At 42.3% G+C, this 18,799-nt stretch overlaps 1 protein-coding gene across 2 annotated transcripts in view; it reads left to right on the top strand.

The window, feature by feature from the left end:
- Positions 1–18,799, top strand: part of ATF6 (activating transcription factor 6) — a 313,452-nt gene that overhangs the window by 95,374 nt on the left and 199,279 nt on the right. For both annotated transcript variants that reach the window (XM_044302165.1, XM_044302164.1), the window contains one exon: positions 5,089–5,267. In XM_044302165.1, the coding sequence (XP_044158100.1) occupies positions 5,089–5,267 (179 nt within the window). The remainder of the gene's footprint in view (positions 1–5,088; positions 5,268–18,799) is intronic.

Here is an 18,799-nt window from a genome sequence, read left to right as displayed (position 1 = left end):
GGTTATATATGGTTCACAGTGGGGTTAAAAATGCAAAAGAAGTCATAATTCTCCTTGCCGATCCCCCTGCCCCTGCCATTCTGAATATTACTGATCACAAATTTTCTCTACTTCCTGGTGTCTGCTCCACATGCAGGAATGGCCCTTTCAGCCAGACACTGGTTGAGGTGGGTAACTGCTGCACCTTTATGAAATTTTATATCAAAAGGTACCATTTTGTAAAGAAATGCATAACAAACAAAGTTTGTAGTTAAGACTCTTATTCAGTAAGTCTTAGAAGCACAAATATGCTATGTCAACATACTCGTAGCTTCACAAAATAATCAAAACTGTACTGTACAGAGATAAATGTCATTTATCAAACTAGTGTAAAGTAGAACTGGCTTAGGCTACTTTCACACTGGCGTTTTGGTTTCCGAATCTGAGCCAAACGGATCCCTCCTGACACACAATGTAAGTCAATGGGGACTGATCCGTTTTCACTTACACAATATGGCACAATAGAAAACTGATCCGTCCCCCATTGACTTTCAGTGGTCAAGACAGATCCGTCTTGGCTATGTTAAAGATAATACAAACAGATCCGTTCTGAACGGATGCAGACGGTTGTATTATTTGAAACGGATGCGTTTGTGCAGATCCACGACTGATCCGCACCAAACGTGAGTGTAAAAGTAGGTTGCTATGGGCAACTAAGGCTATCAGTTTTCACCTTTCATTTTCCAATGGAGCAATCAAAAATGAAAGGTGATATATACAAAAAAGAAAAAGAACTGAATCGCACATCCAGCTGCTATGCTTTGATCTCATCCCTGCTTCTTAGGCTACTTTCACACTAGCGTTCGATCGGATCCGTTCTGAACGGATCCGATCATAATAATGCAGACGGAGGCTCCGTTCAGAACGGATCCGTCTGCATTATATATGCAAAAAAAAGCTAAGTGTGAAATTAGTCTGAGCGGATCCGTCCAGACTTTTACATTGAAAGTCAATGGGGGACGGATCCGCTTGAAGATTGAGCCATATTGTGGCATCTTCAAATGGATCCGTCCCCATTGACTTACATTGTAAGTCTGGACGGATCCGCACGGCCTAGCGGACACCCGAACGCTGCAAGCAGCGTTCAGGTGTCCGCCTGCTGAGCAGAGCGGAGGCTGAACGCCGCCAGACTGATGCAGTCTGAGCGGATCCGCATCCATTCAGACTGCATCAGGGCTGGACGGAAGCGTTCGGGTCCGCTCGTGAGCCCCTTCAAACGGAGCTCATGTGCGGACAGCCGAACGCTAGTGTGAAACTAGCCTTAGCAGAAGACAGCGCTACTTGGTGCATGTATACCACCTCCTATGCTATATGCTAATTGAGACATTTAGTGTACATTTTGATCAAAAGGCATAAGCCGACTCACCACGCCAAGGTTGCCTCTGAGTGGGTCCTACTCTAAATTTGGCGCGGCACTGTGTGGAGACCACCAACACCCACCAGAACAGCGACAACGGCCACCACGCAGCACCACACCTTGTGAACCATTGTCAAAGCTCACCTTATCCAAAGCTCTCAGGAACTCCAACTAAGAGCATGGTAGGGTCATGCCTTTTGATCAAAATGTACACTAATGCCTCAGTTAGCATGTCGTATAGGAGGCAGTACACATGTGCCAAGTAGCGCTGTCTTCTGCTAAGTAGCAGGGATGAGATCAAAGCATAGCATGTGGATGTGCAATCCAGTTCTTTTTCTTTTTTGTATAAAAATGAAAGGTGAAATTGGATAGGTTGCTATGGGCAACTAAGTCAGTTCTACTTTACACCAGTGTCATAAATGACTGCAAAAGTCTTACGTTCCAGATGGCAATGAAACTGTGTGTCGTGGAATTAACAAGTGGCCCTGATTACGCGCTAGATGCTGAGTTACAGCTGCTCATCTTCTCACACCCTTAGTTGAATAATACAGTCTGGTCCATAAATATTGGGAAATCGACACAATTCTAAAATTTTTGGCTCTATACACCACCACAATGGATTTGAAATGAAACAAATTAGATGTGCTTTAACTGCAGACTGTCAGCTTTAATTTGAGGGTATGACATCCAAATCAGGTGAACGGTGTAGGAATTACAACAGTTTGCACATGTGCCTCCCACTTGTTAAGGGACCAAAAGTAATGGGGCAATTGGCTTCTCAGCTGTACCATGGCCAGGTGTGTGTTATTCCTTCATTATCCCAATTACAATGAGCAGATAAAAGGTCCAGAGTTCATTTCAAGTGTGCTATTTGCATTTGGAATATGTTGCTGTCAACTCTCAAGATGAGATCCAAAGAGCTGTCACTATCAGTGAAGCAAGCCATCATTAGGCTGAAAAAACAAAACAAACCCATCAGAGAGATAGCAAAAACATTAGGCATGGCCAAAACAACTGTTTGGAACATTCTTAAAAAGAAGGAACGCACCGGTGAGCTCAGAAACACCAAAAGACCCGGAAGACCACGGAAAACAACTGTGGTGGATGACCGAAAAATTATTTTCCTGGTGAAGAAAACAACCTTCACAACAGTTAGCCAGATCAAGAACACTCTCCAGGAGGTAGGTGTATGTGTGTCAAAGTCAACAATCAAGAGAAGACTTCGCCAGAGTTAATACAGAGGGTTCACCACAAGATGTAAACCATTGGTGAGCCTCCAAAACAGGAAGGCCAGATTAGAGTTTGCCAAACGACATCTAAAAAAGCCTTCACAGTTCTGGAACAACATCCTATAGACAGATGAGACCAAGATCAATTTGTACCAGAGTGATGGGAAGAGAAGAGTATGGAGAAGGAAAGGAACTGCTCATGATCCTAAGCATACCACCTCATCAGTGAAGCATGGTGGTGGTAGTGTCATGGCGTGGCCATGTATGGCTGCCAATGGAACGGTTTCTCTTGTCATTATTGATGATGTGACTGCTGACAAAAGCAGCAGGATGAATTCTGAAGTGTTTCGGGCAATATTATCTGCTCATATTCAGCCAAATACTTCAGTAATCATTGGACGGCGCTTCACAGTGCAGATGGACAATGACCCAAAGCAAACTGCAAAAGCAACCAAAGAGTTTATTAAGGGAAAGAAGTGGAATGTTATGCAATGGCCAAGTCAATCACCTGACCTGAATCCGATTGAGCATGCATTTAACTTGCTGAAGACAAAACTGAAGGGAAAATGCCCCAAGAACAAATAAGAACTGAAGACAGTGGCAGTAGAGGCCTGGCAGAGCATCACCAGGGATGAAACCCAGCGTCTGGTGATGTTTATGCGTTCCAGACTTCAGGCTGTAATTGACTGCAAAGGATTTGCAACCAAGTATTAAAAAGTAAAAGTTTGATTTATGATTGATTCTGTCCCATTACTTTTGGTTCCTTAACAAGTGGGAGGCACATATGCAAACTGTTGTAATTCCTACACTGTTCACCTGATTTGGATGTAAATATCCTCAAATTAAAGCTGACAGTCTGCAGTTAAAGCACATCTTGTTTGTTTCATTTCAAATCCATTGTGGTGGTGTATAGAGCCAAAAATGTTAGAATTGTGTCCATGTCCCAATATTTATGGACTGGACTATAGATCTCCTTAGAAGTGAAAGTCCAAGAGCACACATCGCTAATTAGTATTGTGGGTTATGACTTGAACAAGTTCACAAATCGCTCTCCTGAGGTTACTAGAAGGCTGTATGTAGGAGAGCCTGTCACTGTTAAAGAAGCGGTCCCATAAATATTTGTATTCTCTGACCTGTTAGAAAGAAACATGATTTAAACTGTGGTGAAGGTAATCTTATCAGAGACTGTATATGTGAGTTATAATCTCCCTTCTGATCCTCAGCTGTTTCATCTGACCAACACTCTGATCTCCAACTGACACAGGCCAGGAAGTCATTTACTTCTCTATTCATTCCTATGAGACTGACATTGAGGCTCCCATAGGAATACATAGAGAACCTGGATTATTGTCCACACATAAGGTGCTGTGTGATTTGAAGAGTCAGAGTGCATGACAGCTGAGGATCAGAAAGGAGGTTATAACTCACTTACAATCACTGGTAAGAAGAGTACCTTCATTACAGTATACATCATGTACCTTTCTAACAGGTCAGAGAATAAAAATGTTTGTGGTAGTGTGTCTTTAAGTCTTCCTGCTGTCAGTACCCCCTTACACCGACACAAAACTAGGAATTAAAACTTTCCATCCTGTTCCCCAACTTTAAATTATCTAACCTTTTAGATTCTAATTGTGGCACTTGTTTAAATTCATGATGCATGGTTAACCCCTTAACGACATGTGCCGTTCATGTATTGTGCCTGTCATCTCTTCAGAGATGGTGCACGGATATGGTACCATGGCTACCATGTGTCTGCCAATAACAGAAGCCATTCTTTCTCTCTAATAGCTGGGGTCGCTTTGAGGAGTTCTAGGCTATTAAAGCTGTAGTTCTAAGAAAATTGAAAAACACGGCAGTTCTAATTCATTGCAGTGTTGGGGGAAAATGAACTGAAGTCTTCCAAAAATTTGTATCACAAAGTGATCAAAAAGTTGTTCATGTTCCAAAAAAGTATTAATAAAAACTACAGATCGTTCCACAAGAAATGAGCCCTCACACCTCCCTGTAGATGGAAATATAAAAAATATATATATTTTATATATTAAAACACAAGAAAACCATATAAATGGGGTATTACTGTAATTGTAATGAACCTGGAGAATGAAGAGAACAGTTCAGTTTCACCACATAGGGAATACTGTAAAAATTAATCTCATAAAACTATGGAACAAGTTTAATTTTTTTTGCAATTTCACCCCATTTATAATTTTTTTCCAGCTTCCCACTACATCATATGCAATACTAAATTGTGACTTTAGAAAGCACAACTTGCCCCACAAAAAGCAAGCCTCTAGATGTGTATGTGAACGGAAAAATGTAAAAGTTATGATTCCAGGAAGGCAGCAAGTAAAAAATTAAAATGGAATATCTCTGTCGTTAAGGGGTTACTGATGCATAATCACCTGTATATGGAAGTCTGAGCTGTGCTTTATTTGGTGACTGTTTCTTTTTTGTTTTTACCAGGTCAAGTTATTTTAACTCCTTCTGCTGTTGTTCAGCTTTCTGGCACTGGGGTAGTAACTTCACAGCCTGTGCTCACTGTAAGTGGGGCACCATCCATAAACCTGCTGTCACATACCAAAACTTCACCGGTCAAAAAACTTTCACAGACGTCAATCCAGACAACAGACTGTGGAACTGATGTAAGTAGTGAGCAGCATGTGTTGTCATAGTGTCAAATGACACTCCTTCAGTTTTTATTGTACGTTCAGTGGCCAGATTTACCAGACAGAGTAGACATCTAGACAAGGAGTCTTTACATGTACTCGAATTATCACTGTGTCTCAGGTTGTTTGATAAATCTGATACATCTATAGATTGCCTAATGGTACAGCCAAACAACTCAAGATGCAGATTTAGAGCCCGCACTGCAGGTCAACTTATGCAACTTTTTTATTTTTATATTTTTGCAGCATATTGATGAGATTTCTTAAAATGTCATCCACTTTGATGCATGTGTAAAACACTGCAGATTTGCTGTGCACTAATCAACAGCGACAAAAACCTCTGTGAATCCATTACGTGTGAACGCATCCTAAAGTTTAGTATTTTTTATATATTTTTGTTAATAAACTTTGGCGGCATTTGGTAAACAAAGATAAATTACACCAGGCCCCTTTCCCACTAATTTGTGTCCCTTTTTCACCACTACTAGACTCCCCATTGACAATAAATGTCCTTTGCGGTCAGGTTTATCTCTAAATGAACGTTCTGGAACTTCCTTTCAGAGATCGCATCTGCATGCTGCGTGACAGCAGGGCACCCCAGAGAGAAGGCAGGGACCATTCCTGGGTGTCCCTGCCTTCTAGATCGCTGTATACACAGCACTGAAGAAGCCTGGACAGCTTCCTGTCCAGGCCCAGTGGTCATGTGACTACCGTGGCCGGGGGAGTGCAGGAATGGTCGGGTCTTCCACAGACCTTGATCAGCCCTGCACTGAGGCTGTACAGCTCTGTATTATGCTGTACAGCGTCTCTGGGGGGTGTATTTCCCCTTTAACTGGGGCTACTATGTCAGCCCCAGTTACAGGAGAAATCGATAGTAAAAAAAAAAAAGTTAAATGTTCCCCAGAGGTCTTATATGACCTTATGGGGGACACAAAGTGTAAAATAAAGAGACATATTTGATATCACCGCGTCTGCAACGACCGACTCTAACTCTAAAATAATATCATACGATCTACCCCATCAGGTAATAGCTGTAAAAAAAAACAAATAAACATTGCACCAAAACAGATTTTTTTGTGAGCTCACCACCCAAAAAACATATGTTAATCAATCAAAAATTTGTATGTACTCCAAAATGGTAACAATAAAAACATCCCCTCATCCCGCAAAAAACAAGTCCTCACACAAGACTATAGCCAGAAAAATAAATATGGCTCTAAGAAAATGGCAACACAAAAACATGATTATTTTTTTTTCTAAGAATGTTTTTATTGTGTAAATAAAATTTGGACATATTTAGTATGGTTGCATCCGTAATGACCGGATCTATAACAATATCACTTGATCTACCCCATCAAGTGAATGGTGTAAAAAAAAAATCAAGAAAAATGAAACCAAACAGCTTTTTGGGTCACATCACCTCCCAAAAAATTCGATTAAATAGCAACCAGAAAGCTAAATGTACCCCAAAATGGTATCAATAAAAACTACAGCTTGTCATGCACAAAATATGCCTTCACGCAGCTCCTTAAAAAAAAATAATTATGGGTCTTAACCACTTCAGCCCCGCTAGCTGAAACCCCCTTCATGACCAGAGCACTTTTTACACTTCGGCACTACACTCCTTTCACCGTTTATCGCTCGGTCATGCAACTTACCACCCAAATGAATTTTACCTCCTTTTCTTCTCACTAATGGAGCTTTCATTTGGTGGTATTTTATTGCTGCTGACATTTTTACTTTTTTTTGTTATTAATCAAAATGTAACCATTTTTTAGCAAAAAAATGACATTTTTCACTTTCAGCTGTAAAATTTTGCAAAAAAAACGACATCCATATATAAATGTTTCACCAAATTTATTGTTCTACATGTCTTTGATAAAAAAAAATGTTTGAGCAAAAAAAAAAAATGGTTTGGATAAAAGTTATAGCGTTTACAAACTATGGTACAAAAATGTGAATTTCCGCTTTTTGAAACAGCTCTGATTTTCTGAGCACCTGTCATGATTCCTGAGGTTCTACAATGCCCAAACAGTAGAAAACCCCCACAAATGACCCCATTTCGGAAAGTAGACACCCTAAGGTATTCGCTGATGGGCATAGTGAGTTCATAGAACTTTTTATTTTTTGTCACAAGTTAGCGGAAAATGATGATGATTTTTTATTTTTTTCTTACAAAGTCTCATATTTCACTAACTTGCGACAAAAAATAAAAAATTCGAGGAACTCACCATGCCCCTCACAGAATACCTTGGGGTGTTTTCTTTCCAAAATGGGGTCACTTGTGGGGTAGTTATACTGCCCTGGCAACTTAGGGGCCCAAATGTGTGAGAAGAACTTTGCAATCAAAATGTGTAAAAAATGACCGGTGAAATCCGAAAGGTGCACTTTGGAATATGTGCCCCTTTGCCCACCTTGGCAGGAAAAAAGTGTCATACATCTGGTATTGCCGTACTCAGGAGAAGTTGGGGAATGTGTTTTGGGGTGTCATTTTACATATACCCATGCTGGGTGAGAAAAATATCTTGGTCAAATGCCAACTTTGTATAAAAAAAATGGGAAAAGTTGTCTTTTGCCAAGATATTTCTCTCACCCAGCATGGGTATATGTAAAATGACACCCCAAAACACATTCCCCAACTTCTCCTGAGTACGGCGATACCAGATGTGTGACACTTTATCGCAGCCTAGGCGGGCAAAGGGGCACATTTTCCAAAGTGCACCTTTCGGGTTTTGCCGGTCATTTTTTACACATTTTGATTGCAAGGTACTTCTCACACATTTGGGCCCCTAAATTGCCAGGGCAGTATAACTACGGCACAAGTGACCCCATTTTGGAAAGAAGACACCCCAAGGTATTCCGTGAGGGGCACTGCGAGTTCCTAGAATTTTTTTTTTCTCACAAAGTCTCACTTTCCGCTAACTTAGGACAAAAATTTAAATCTTTCATGGACTCAATATGCCCCTCAGCAAATACCTTGGGGTGTCTTCTTTCCAAAATGGGGTCATTTGTGGGGTGCTTGTACTGCCCTGGCATTTGAGGGTCTCCGCAATCATTACATGTATGGCCAGCATTAGGAGTTTCTGCTATTCTCCTTATATTGAGCATACAGGTAATGAGATTTTTTTTCCGTTCAGCCTCTGGGCTGAAAGAAAAAAATGAACGGCACAGATTTCTTCATTCGCATCGATCAATGTGGATGAAAAAATCTCTGCCAAAAAAAAAAAAATGGAGCGGAAAGGCGTCTGCCAGGACATAGGAGCTCCGCCCTACATCCATACCCACTTAGCTCGTATGCCCTGGCAAACCAGATTTCTCCATTCGCATCAATCGATGTGGATGAATAAATCATTGCCGGGATTTTTTTATATATATACATATACAAAGTGTTTGCCAAAGCATATGAACGCCGCCTCCTCCTCAGCTCGTATGCCTTGGCAAACGTATCTGTCACTGCAGAGGAGAAAATCCCGTCTTGCAGCGCCGCATACACCGACTTGCATGTAATCTGACAGCAGCGCAATGCTTCTGTCAGAATGCACATCGGTGCTGCAGCTAGTAGATCAGTTGGTCCACCTGGAAGGTAAAAAAAGAAAGAAAAAAAAAAAGAAAAAACCAGGCCACAACGCAATAATTTTCTTAACTTTGGAACAGAACATGTAAACTTTAACTTTTTGAACTAAACATTAACGTGTTTGCTTACTGGTGTTTTTTTTTTTTTTTTTTTTTTTTTTACCTTTATAGAACAAAACTCTCCTTCCCCATGGGTCAATGTGCAAAGCGCAAATCGCCCAAAGATGTGGCGAAGTGCGTTATGCACTTTGTCCCATGTGAAAGGAGACGTTTGCAGCAGCTGTGAGTGAATGGGCCCTAATAGCCCTGTGTGCCTATCCTGGTGAAATGATCCCTATGCTAGGTGTACCTGTGTGTGGTACGTTCGGAAACACTCCCCTAAGCATAGGGCAGGGTGGTCAGGACAGTCAGGACAGAAATAGCGGGTGTCACGCCTTATTCCACTCCTGCTACAGACACGACATCTTTTTCGGGGTGACGGGTGGGTTGAGGTACCAGCAACGACATTGGGGAAATGTCGCTCGTGTAGACGGCTAACTACACTGGTGGAATGGGGCCACGGAACCTCCTGGATACAGGAGGTTCTCGATGATCTCTTCCTGAAATTTGAGGAAGGATCCAGTTCTCCCAGCCTTACTGTAGAGAACAAAACTATTGTACAGAGCCAATTGAATTAAATATACAGACACCTTCTTATACCAGCGTCTGGTTCTGCGGGAAACTAAATACGGAGACAACATCTGGTCATTGAAGTCCACCCCTCCCATGTGAAGGTTATAGTCGCGGACTGAGAGGGGCTTTTCAATGACACGGGTTGCTCGCTCAATTAGTATTGTCGTGTCTGCGTGAATGGAGGAGAGCATTTAAACGTCACGCTTGTCTCTCCATTTCACCGCGAGTAGTTCTTCGTTACACAGTGCGGCCCTCTGCCCCCTTGCAAGACGGGTGCTAACGAGCCGTTGGGGGAAACCCGCGCGACTAGTTTGCGCGGTACCACAGGCGCCAATCCGTTCTAGAAACAAATGCCTAAAGAGGGCCACACTTGTGTAAAAATTGTCCACATAAAGATGGTACCCCTTGCCGAATAAGGGATGACACCAAGTCCCAGACTATCTTCCCACTGCTCCCCAGGTAGTCAGGGCAACCGACCGGCTCCAGGGTCTGATCTTTTCCCTCATAGACATGAAATTTGTGTGTATAGCCTGTGGCCCTTTCACAGAGCTTATACAATTTGACCCCATACCGGGCGCGCTTGCTTGGGATGGATTGTTTGAAGCCAAGGCGCCCGGTAAAATGTATAAGGGACTCGTCTACGCAGATGTTTTGCTCTGGGGTATACATATCTGCAAATTTCAGGTTGAAATGGTCTATGAGGGGCCGAATTTTGTGGAGCCAGTCAAAAGCAGGGTGGCCTCTGGGACGGGAGGTGCTGTTATCACTAAAGTGCAGGAAACGCAGGATGGTCTCAAATCGTGTCCTGGACATAGCAGCAGAGAACATGGGCATGTGATGAATCGGGTTCGTGGACCAATATGACCGCAATTCATGCTTTTTTGTCAGGCCCATGTTGAGGAGGAGGCCCAGAAAAGTTTTAATTTCGGAAACTTGGACTGGTTTCCACCGGAAAGGCTGGGCATAAAAGCTTCCCGGGTTAGCGGTTATAGATTGTGTGGCATACCGGTTTGTCTCTGCCACAACTAAGTCTAAGAGCTTCGCAGTCAAGAACAGCTCAAAAAATCCCAGGGCCGAACCGATCTGAGCTGTCTCAACCCGAACTCCAGACTCGGCAGTGAAAGGGGGAACTACAGGTGCGGCTGAAGTTGGGGACTGCCAATCAGGGTTTGCCAGCACCTCTGGGATTCTAGGGGCTCTACGGGCACGTCTTTGCGGTGGCTGCGACGGGGTCACTACTGCTCGTGCCACCGTACCAGCTTCAACTGCCCTTCTGGTGCTCGCTACTTCACCATGTTCTACGGCAGTGCTGGTACTAGGTCCAGGAAGGGCTGGGCTGCTGGTGTATGCCTCACCACGTAATCATCCCCACTCTGCTGCTCTTGAAGCGGATCCTGCGCAACCTGCGGTCTAGCGACACGGGGCCGGGTACGCCTTATGCTATCAGGGACCTCAGCCTCCTCGTCCGAACTTTGGGTCAGAGAGCCACTGCTTTCTACAGGTTCGTATTCTGACCCGCTGGATTCATCAGATGAGGGTTCCCACTCCTCATCCGACTGGGTCAGAAGCCTGTAGGCCTCTTCAGAGGAATACCCCCTGTTTGACATGTGGGCAACTAAATTTAGGGGTATTCCCTGAGACTACCCAAGAAAAAAAAAGCAAGCCTGTCTTACAAATGGGAGGCTAGTGAAGTACCGGAGGCTGCTGCGGTTGATAAAAAATATCAAAACTGATTATATTTTATCGCCGCAGTGCGTGTAAAGTGAATGTGCAGCGATCAAAAAAAAAATTTTTTTTTCACTGCGGTGGGGCGGGCGTGGGCGAACGCACGTGTGGGCGACCGATCAGGCCTGATCGGGCAAACACTGCGTTTTGGGTGGAGGGAGAACTAAAGTGACACTAATACAATTATAGATCTGACCGTGATCAGTTTTGATCACTTCCAGATACTATAAAAGTACAAATGCTGATTAGCGATACGCTAATCAGCGAATAACGGACTGCGGTGCGGTGGGCTGGACGCTAACCGATCCCTAAACTACCTAACCAAGGGGCCTAAATTATACTGAAACCTAACGGTCAATACCAGTGAAAAAAAAAGTGACAGTTTGCACTGATCACTTTTTTTCATTTCACTAGTGATTGACAGGGGCGATCAAAGGGGTGATCAAAGGGTTAATTGGGGTGATCTGGGGGCTAAGTGTGGTGTAGTGGGTACTCACAGTGATGTGTGCTCCTCTGCTGGAACCAACCGACCAAAAGAAGGAGCAGAGGAGCACAGCAGCCATATAACCCCATCATATTTACTAATATGATGGGTTAAATGGCTGCTGATTGGATTTTTTAAAAATCAGCAACCTGCCAGCCAATGATCGTGGCCGGCAGGCTGCTGACTAAATACTCTGCTGCGAAATGCCGACCCGCGATGCGCATGCGCGGGCCGGCTGTGACGTAATCTCGCGTCTCGCGAGATGACGCGCCGATGCGTCCAGGAGGAACAAATCAACCACCTCCCGGACGCATCGGTGCGTTAGGCGGTCGGGAGGTGGTTAAAAACCATTACAGAAAATTCCATGTTTTAAAAATCCAAATGCCGCTCCTGCCCTTCTGAACCCTGGCGTATCCCCAAATAACAGTTTACGACCACAATTGGGGACTGTATTCAGGAGAAAATGGGTAGTAAATTGTGGATGGATATTCTCTTGTTATCTTTTGTGAAAAAGAAAATTTGGGCCTAAAGAACAATTTTCTTGTAAAAAAATAAAAATGTTGTAATTATTTTTGATTTTGACACCCAAGTATAAAAAATTCTATGAAACACCTGTTGAGTTAAGTGCTTAAAAATTCCTTGGGTGGTCTAGTTTACAAAATGTGGTCACTTGTTGGGGGTTTTCACTGTGGGGGTACCTCAGGGTCTCTTCAAATGCAATATGGTGCCCAAAGACCATTTCAGCTAAATATGCCCTCCAAAAACCATAAGGCGCTCCTTGCCTTCTGTGCCCTGTCATGTGCCCATACTGCGGTATACGACCACATATGGGGTGTTTCTGTAAACTGCAGAATCAGGGTAATAAATATTGAGGTTTGTTTTGTTGTTAACCCTTGATGTGTTTCAGGAAATAAATGATTTAAATGGAAAATCTGCAGAAAAATAGACATTTTGAAATGTCACCTCTATTTTGCTTTAATTTCTATGGAATACCTAAAGGGTTAACAACATTTCTAAAACCAGTTTTGTCCGGGTATATTCTCATCTTCACCCCTCCGACCCCCCTGCTAAGAGCATCGGAGAATTTCATACTCCGATGCTCTCCTTTACCCTGCACTGAATCGTGCAGTGCAAAGGCATTTTTAGGAGATCGATGACGTACCGGTCAGATGACGTATTTCTGTCCAGCAGTGAGCCTGGTGACGTCAGCGGCACTAATGGGCTGGCTTTAGCGCTGCCTTAGCCTGTAAAACAGAATCCTCCGCCTAGCATTGTAATGGTATAAACAAAAAGCCCTTGCCCTGAGCAATCCACTGCAGGGCAAGGGAGCACATTGGAGCAAGAAATGCTCAGATTCTCATATTAGGGGTGCCGGAGGGGTGAAGATGGGATTATGTCCAGATTTAGCTCTGAACCCGGACAACCCCTTTAAATATGATTCACCCCGTTGTTGATCAAGCCTAAGAGCAGGTGTGACTTTTTGTGCCAAAATAGAGTACATAGATATATTTTGTTTTAATTGTTTCAACACCATCCCACTTGATGTGTAAATCAATCAGCCATAACAATAAAACCTAATAAAAACTTTCCTATAAAATATTTCCTAATAATGTGTAACAAAAGTTGTCCTCTATATATAAAAGTGAATTATTCTGCACAAATAATAGCCGTTTAATAGAAATTTTGTAAAGATTTAATAAAGTTAAGAAGCACTTGGTTTTAACCTCAAGTTGTTTTCAACTTAAATATAAAACACAGACAGTAAGTGCTTCACTCCTACTGTATGTCTACTGTTAAAAATGTATGTATACATTGATAAATTGATCCCACATCAGAGAATTAAACCTGTTGAAGGCCATTGCAACCCGGGATAATGTTCAGGCTGTGTGGCAGCAGAGGGGGTGCCACATCTGAGGTCTTCTTTTATTTATTTTTTAATGCTACAATTGGCCTACAGTCACAATATTGTCTTGCTTTAACTCCTTAAGGACACAACCTTATTTTGCCTTAAAGGGGTTCTGCACTTTCATTTAACTGATGATCTATCCTCTGGATAGATCATCAGCTTCTGATCGGCGGGGGTCCGACACCCGGGATCTATCCAGAGGATAGATCAGCAGTTAAATGAAAGTGCAGAACCCCTTTAAGGACCAGGCATTTTTTTGTGGTGATAACTTTAAAACCCTATTACTTATCCAGGCCATTCTGATATTGTTTTTTCATCACATATTGTTCTTCATGACACTGGTAAAATGGAGTAAAAAATAATTCATTTTTATTTATAAAAAAATAACAAATTTACCAAAAATTGGGGGAAAATGGCACATTTCTAAGTTTAAATTTCTCTACTTCTATAATACATAGTAATACCTCCAAAAAATGTTATTACTTTACATTCCCCATATGTCTACTTCATGTTTGGATCATTTTGGGAATTACATTTTAGTTTTTGGGGACGTTACAAGGCTTAGAAGTTTAGAAGAAAATCAAAAAACCAAATTTTAGGGACCAGTTCAGGTCTGAGGTCACTTTGTGAGGCTTACATAATAGAAACCACCCAAAAATGACCCCATTCTAAAAACAACACCCCTTAAGGTATTCAAAACTGATTTTACAAACTTTGTTAACCCTTTAGGTGTTCCACAAAAATTAATGGAAAATAGAGATACAATTTCAAAATTTCACTTTTTTGGCAGATTTTCCATTTTAATATTTTTTTTCCAGTTACAAAGCAAGGGTTAACAGCCAAACAAAACTCATTATTTATGGCTCTGATTCTGTAGTTTACAGAAACACCCTATATGTGGTCGTAAACTGGGCACATCGCAGGGCGCAGAAGGAAAGGAATGCCATACGGTTTTTGGAAGGCAGATTTTGCTGGACTGGTTTTTTGACACCATGTCCCATTTGAAGCCCCCTGATGAACCCCTGGAGTAGAAACTTCAAAAAAGTGACCCCAGTTTAGAAACTACAGGATAGGGTGGCAGTTTTGTTGGTATTAGTTTAGGGTACATATGATTTTTGGTTGCTCTATGTTACACTTTTTGTGAGGCAAGGTAACAAGAAATAGCTGTTTTGGCACAGTTTTTTTTTTTTGTTTTGTTATTTACAACATTCATCTGACAGGTTAGATCATGTGGTATTTTTATAGAGCAGGTTGCCACGGACGCGGCGATACCTAATATGTATACATATTTTTTATCTATGTAAGTTTTACACAATGATTTCATTTTTGAAACAAAAAAAATCATATTTTAGTTCTCCATAGTCTGAGAGACATAGTTTTTGGGGCGATTATCTTAGGTCGGGTCTCATTTTTTGCAGGATGAGATGACGGTTTTATTGGCACTATTTTGGGGGTGCATATGACTTTTTGATTGCTTGCTATTACGCTTTTTGGGATGCATAGTGACAAAAAATGGCTTTTTTTACACTGTTTTTTTTATATATATTTTTTTTACGGTGTTCACCTGAGGGGTTAGGTCATATGATATTCTTTTTAGAGCATGTTATTACGGACGCGGCGATACCTAATATGTAGACTTTTTTTTATTTATGTAAGTTTTACACAATGATTTCATTTTTTAAACAAAAAAAAATCATATTTTAGTGTTTCCATAGTCTGAGAGCCATAGTTTTTTTTTTTTTCAGTTTTTGGGTGATTATCTTGGGTAGGGTATGATTTTCGTGGGATGAGATGACTGATTGGCACTATTTTGGGGTGCATATGACTTTTAGATCACTTGCTATTACTTTTTTTGTGATGTAAGGTGACAAAAAATAGCTTTTTTTACACAGTTTTAATTTTTTTACGGTATTCACCTGAGAGGTTAGGTCATGTGATTTTTTTTAGAGCAAGTTATTACGGACGCGGCAATACCTAATATGTATACTTTTTTTTTATTTATGTAGGTTTTACACAATGATTTCATTTTTGAAACAAAAAAAAATCATGTTTTAGTGTTTCCATAGTCTGAGAGCCATAGTTTTATTTTTTGGGCTATTGTCTCTTGTAGGGGCTCATTTTTGGCGGGATGAGGTGACTGTTTGATTGGCACTATTTTGGTGTGCATATGACTTTTTTTTGTCACTTTTATTGCCTTTTTTGGGAAGTAAGGTGGGCCAAATTTAAATTTCATCATAGTTTTTATTTTTTATGGCGTTCACCGTGCGGAGAAAGTAACATGACTATTTTATAGATCAGGTCGTTCGGACCCGGTGATATCAAACGTGTAGGGAATTATTTTTTTTCATTTTTAATCAGTGATGAATGTGTTTTTTTTATTGCAACTATTTTCAGAGCAGTGGGTGATGGAGAAGGAGGGGGGCCCCCTCCCTCTCCCATCTGGGGCTGAAAAGGCACAGCAGCCCCCGATGGGAGAGGGAGGGAGCTCCCTCCCTGTTAACCTTTTCCATACAGCGGTCCCTACGGACCGCGGCATGGAAGGGGTTAAACGCATGACATTTGTGCCAGCACAGATGTCAGGCGTTTCAAGCAGAGTGTCAGCAATGTACTGACACTCTGCAAACTGCTCGGCCATCCTGAGAGAGGGGGCGGGCGGATGATTGCGTGCCTGCCCGCCCGCCCCCCCTAGCCCTGCCAGCCGAGCTGCGGTGATCAAAAATACATAGGACGTACCGGTACGCCCTGTGTCCTTAAGGATCGGGAAAACAGGGCGTACCGGTACGCCCCATGTCCGGAACAGGTTAAAGATACAGCCGTTAGAAATAGGTCCCATTGAGAGCTGTATATAAATCTGCACCCTCACTCATGACTTACAGAAAAATAAAAAATGCAATCGGCTCACCGCCTCTGCTCGTCCTTGGTGCACAGATCCTCAGGAGAAGCAAATCCACTGTAGAAACGGGGAAATGAGTAGCTCGGCATCCAACCTTGTGCAAATAGGGTCTTTCATGCTGTCATGTCTGTTGAGGGACCCTCGTATAAAAAGACTGAAGGAGAACCACCTGTACTGGGTGGCCACGCTACTAGACCCCGGTATAAGCAGAAAGTGGCGGAAATGTTACCAAATTACCGAAAATCTGAAAGGATGCAGCAGTTCAAAACCAAACAAAAAAATATGCTTTACACAGCTTATAAGGGTGATGTCACAGCACAATGGGAATCTAACTGGGGAAGAGGTGAAAGTAATCCTCCTTCTACCACAACCACGGCGGCAAGGACAGGATGCTTTACAGATGTGTTGTTGATGGAGGACATGCAGAGCTTTTTCAGTCCTACACATCGCCACAGCCCTTCGGGATCCAGCCTTAGAGAACGACTCGACCGACAGGTAGCAGACTACCTCACCTTAACTGCAGATATCGACACTCTGAGGAGCGATGAACCCCTTGACTACTGGGTGTGCAGGCTTGACCTGTGGCCTGAGCTATCCCAGTTTGCGATAGAACTTCTGGCCTGCCCCGCTTCAAGTGTCCTGTCAGAAAGGACCTTCAGTGCAGCAGGAGGCATTGTCACTGACAAAAGAAGTCGCCTCGGTCAAAAAAGTGTTGATTACCTTACCTTCATTAAGATTAATGAGGCATGTATCCCGAAGGGACTGACAGTGGGGGATACGTTTGACTAATAAAAGGCCTGATGACATTCCTTGGCCTCAAAATGGTCCCCATGCTGCTGTATTTAATATCTGCATACCGGATGACTTTCGTGAATTCTACACCACCAACTAGGGTTCAAGCCGCAATGTTTTAGTCACCTTTCTACCTGGAAAACATCAACTTTTCCAGCCGCTGCTACAGCAGCGGCTGCAACAATACCTAGTTTTTCAGGCATGTGTACATGACTAATTTTTCTGGCCTCTGGTACTTCACTGTGGCTACAAAAATAAAAAAAAGGCACATGTGTCAATTCCCCTTCGTGATAGTTACCTTGTTGTGGTGGTGTATCACAATGAAGCGATCATCACCTCTATGAGTGTGTTGGCAATGTTGTCACACCCCAGATGATAAGGCTGTTGCTTCATTATTATAAGACTAAAAGTGATCGGCTGCATAATTTTTCATAGAAAAAACATTAATTTTCATATTTTTTTTTTAAGTTGTATGGGTTTTTAATGCACAAAATAAGAAAAAATCATAATAAAGTCTCTTAATAGTTTATTAGAAATAATGCAGACAATTTAAAAAATCCCCATCAATTCCAATGCAAAGCAAGTGCAGAGCTCAGAACTAAATTATTTCAGGATTTCGTAATGGTTTGTTCGACAATAGTTAATCAATTCGACACACGTCCCCGGATAGGTGACGTAACAGGGATTAAACTGATAGGAATAGTACTAGTTATAGGTGCCACTCATATAGGTGCCCCAGCTTGGGAGTAAGAGGACCGACCAAGCTGCTTTTTCCATCTCCCGGTTCCTAAAATCAATTCAGTTTGGTGTATCAGAGTTTGGTCTGTCACTGTGAGGGCAGTCAAAGGTACCCGGCCTAATTTTTTTTTCACAAAAGACAATCCCTGATATGGGATGTAACAGGGATTAAACTGATGAGAAGAGAGCTACAGAAAATACCACTCATATCGGGTGTGACAGTAAATTGCACGGCGCAGACGCAGTGACCGTGGATTAAAACAAAGGGGAGGGAGCCAGCGTTTTTTTAACCATCTACCCGTTCGAAAAATCAATTCAGTAAATGGACCCCAGATTGGGGATGTAACAGGGATTAAACTGATGAGAATAGTACTACAGAAAATGCCACTCATATCGGGTGTGACAATAAATTGCAGACGCAGTGACCGTGGATTCAAACAAAGGGGAGGGAGCCAGCATATTTATAACCATCTCCCCGTTCGAAAAATCAATTCAATTCACCTTTCGGGGACCCTTGGTGTTGTACGTGGCTGGGTGGAGGAAGAAACCTTCAATTACATCATGGGACATGGCTAGCTTGGTATCCAACCTTGTGCAAATGTAAAGTTTGCGGTTGGGCAAATGGACTGTTTGCGGTCCATTAAAAGGGGAGTTTGGTCTGTCAACTTCTGTGAAGCGGGCGTAACCCTTACACTACCTGATCGATACAACATCATACCTGATCG

Source organism: Bufo gargarizans, chromosome 7 (assembly GCF_014858855.1).
Source record: "Bufo gargarizans isolate SCDJY-AF-19 chromosome 7, ASM1485885v1, whole genome shotgun sequence".
NCBI lineage: Eukaryota > Metazoa > Chordata > Amphibia > Anura > Bufonidae > Bufo > Bufo gargarizans.
Note: the sequence above shows the minus strand (reverse complement) of the source record. Positions and strands in the feature narration are given on the sequence as shown.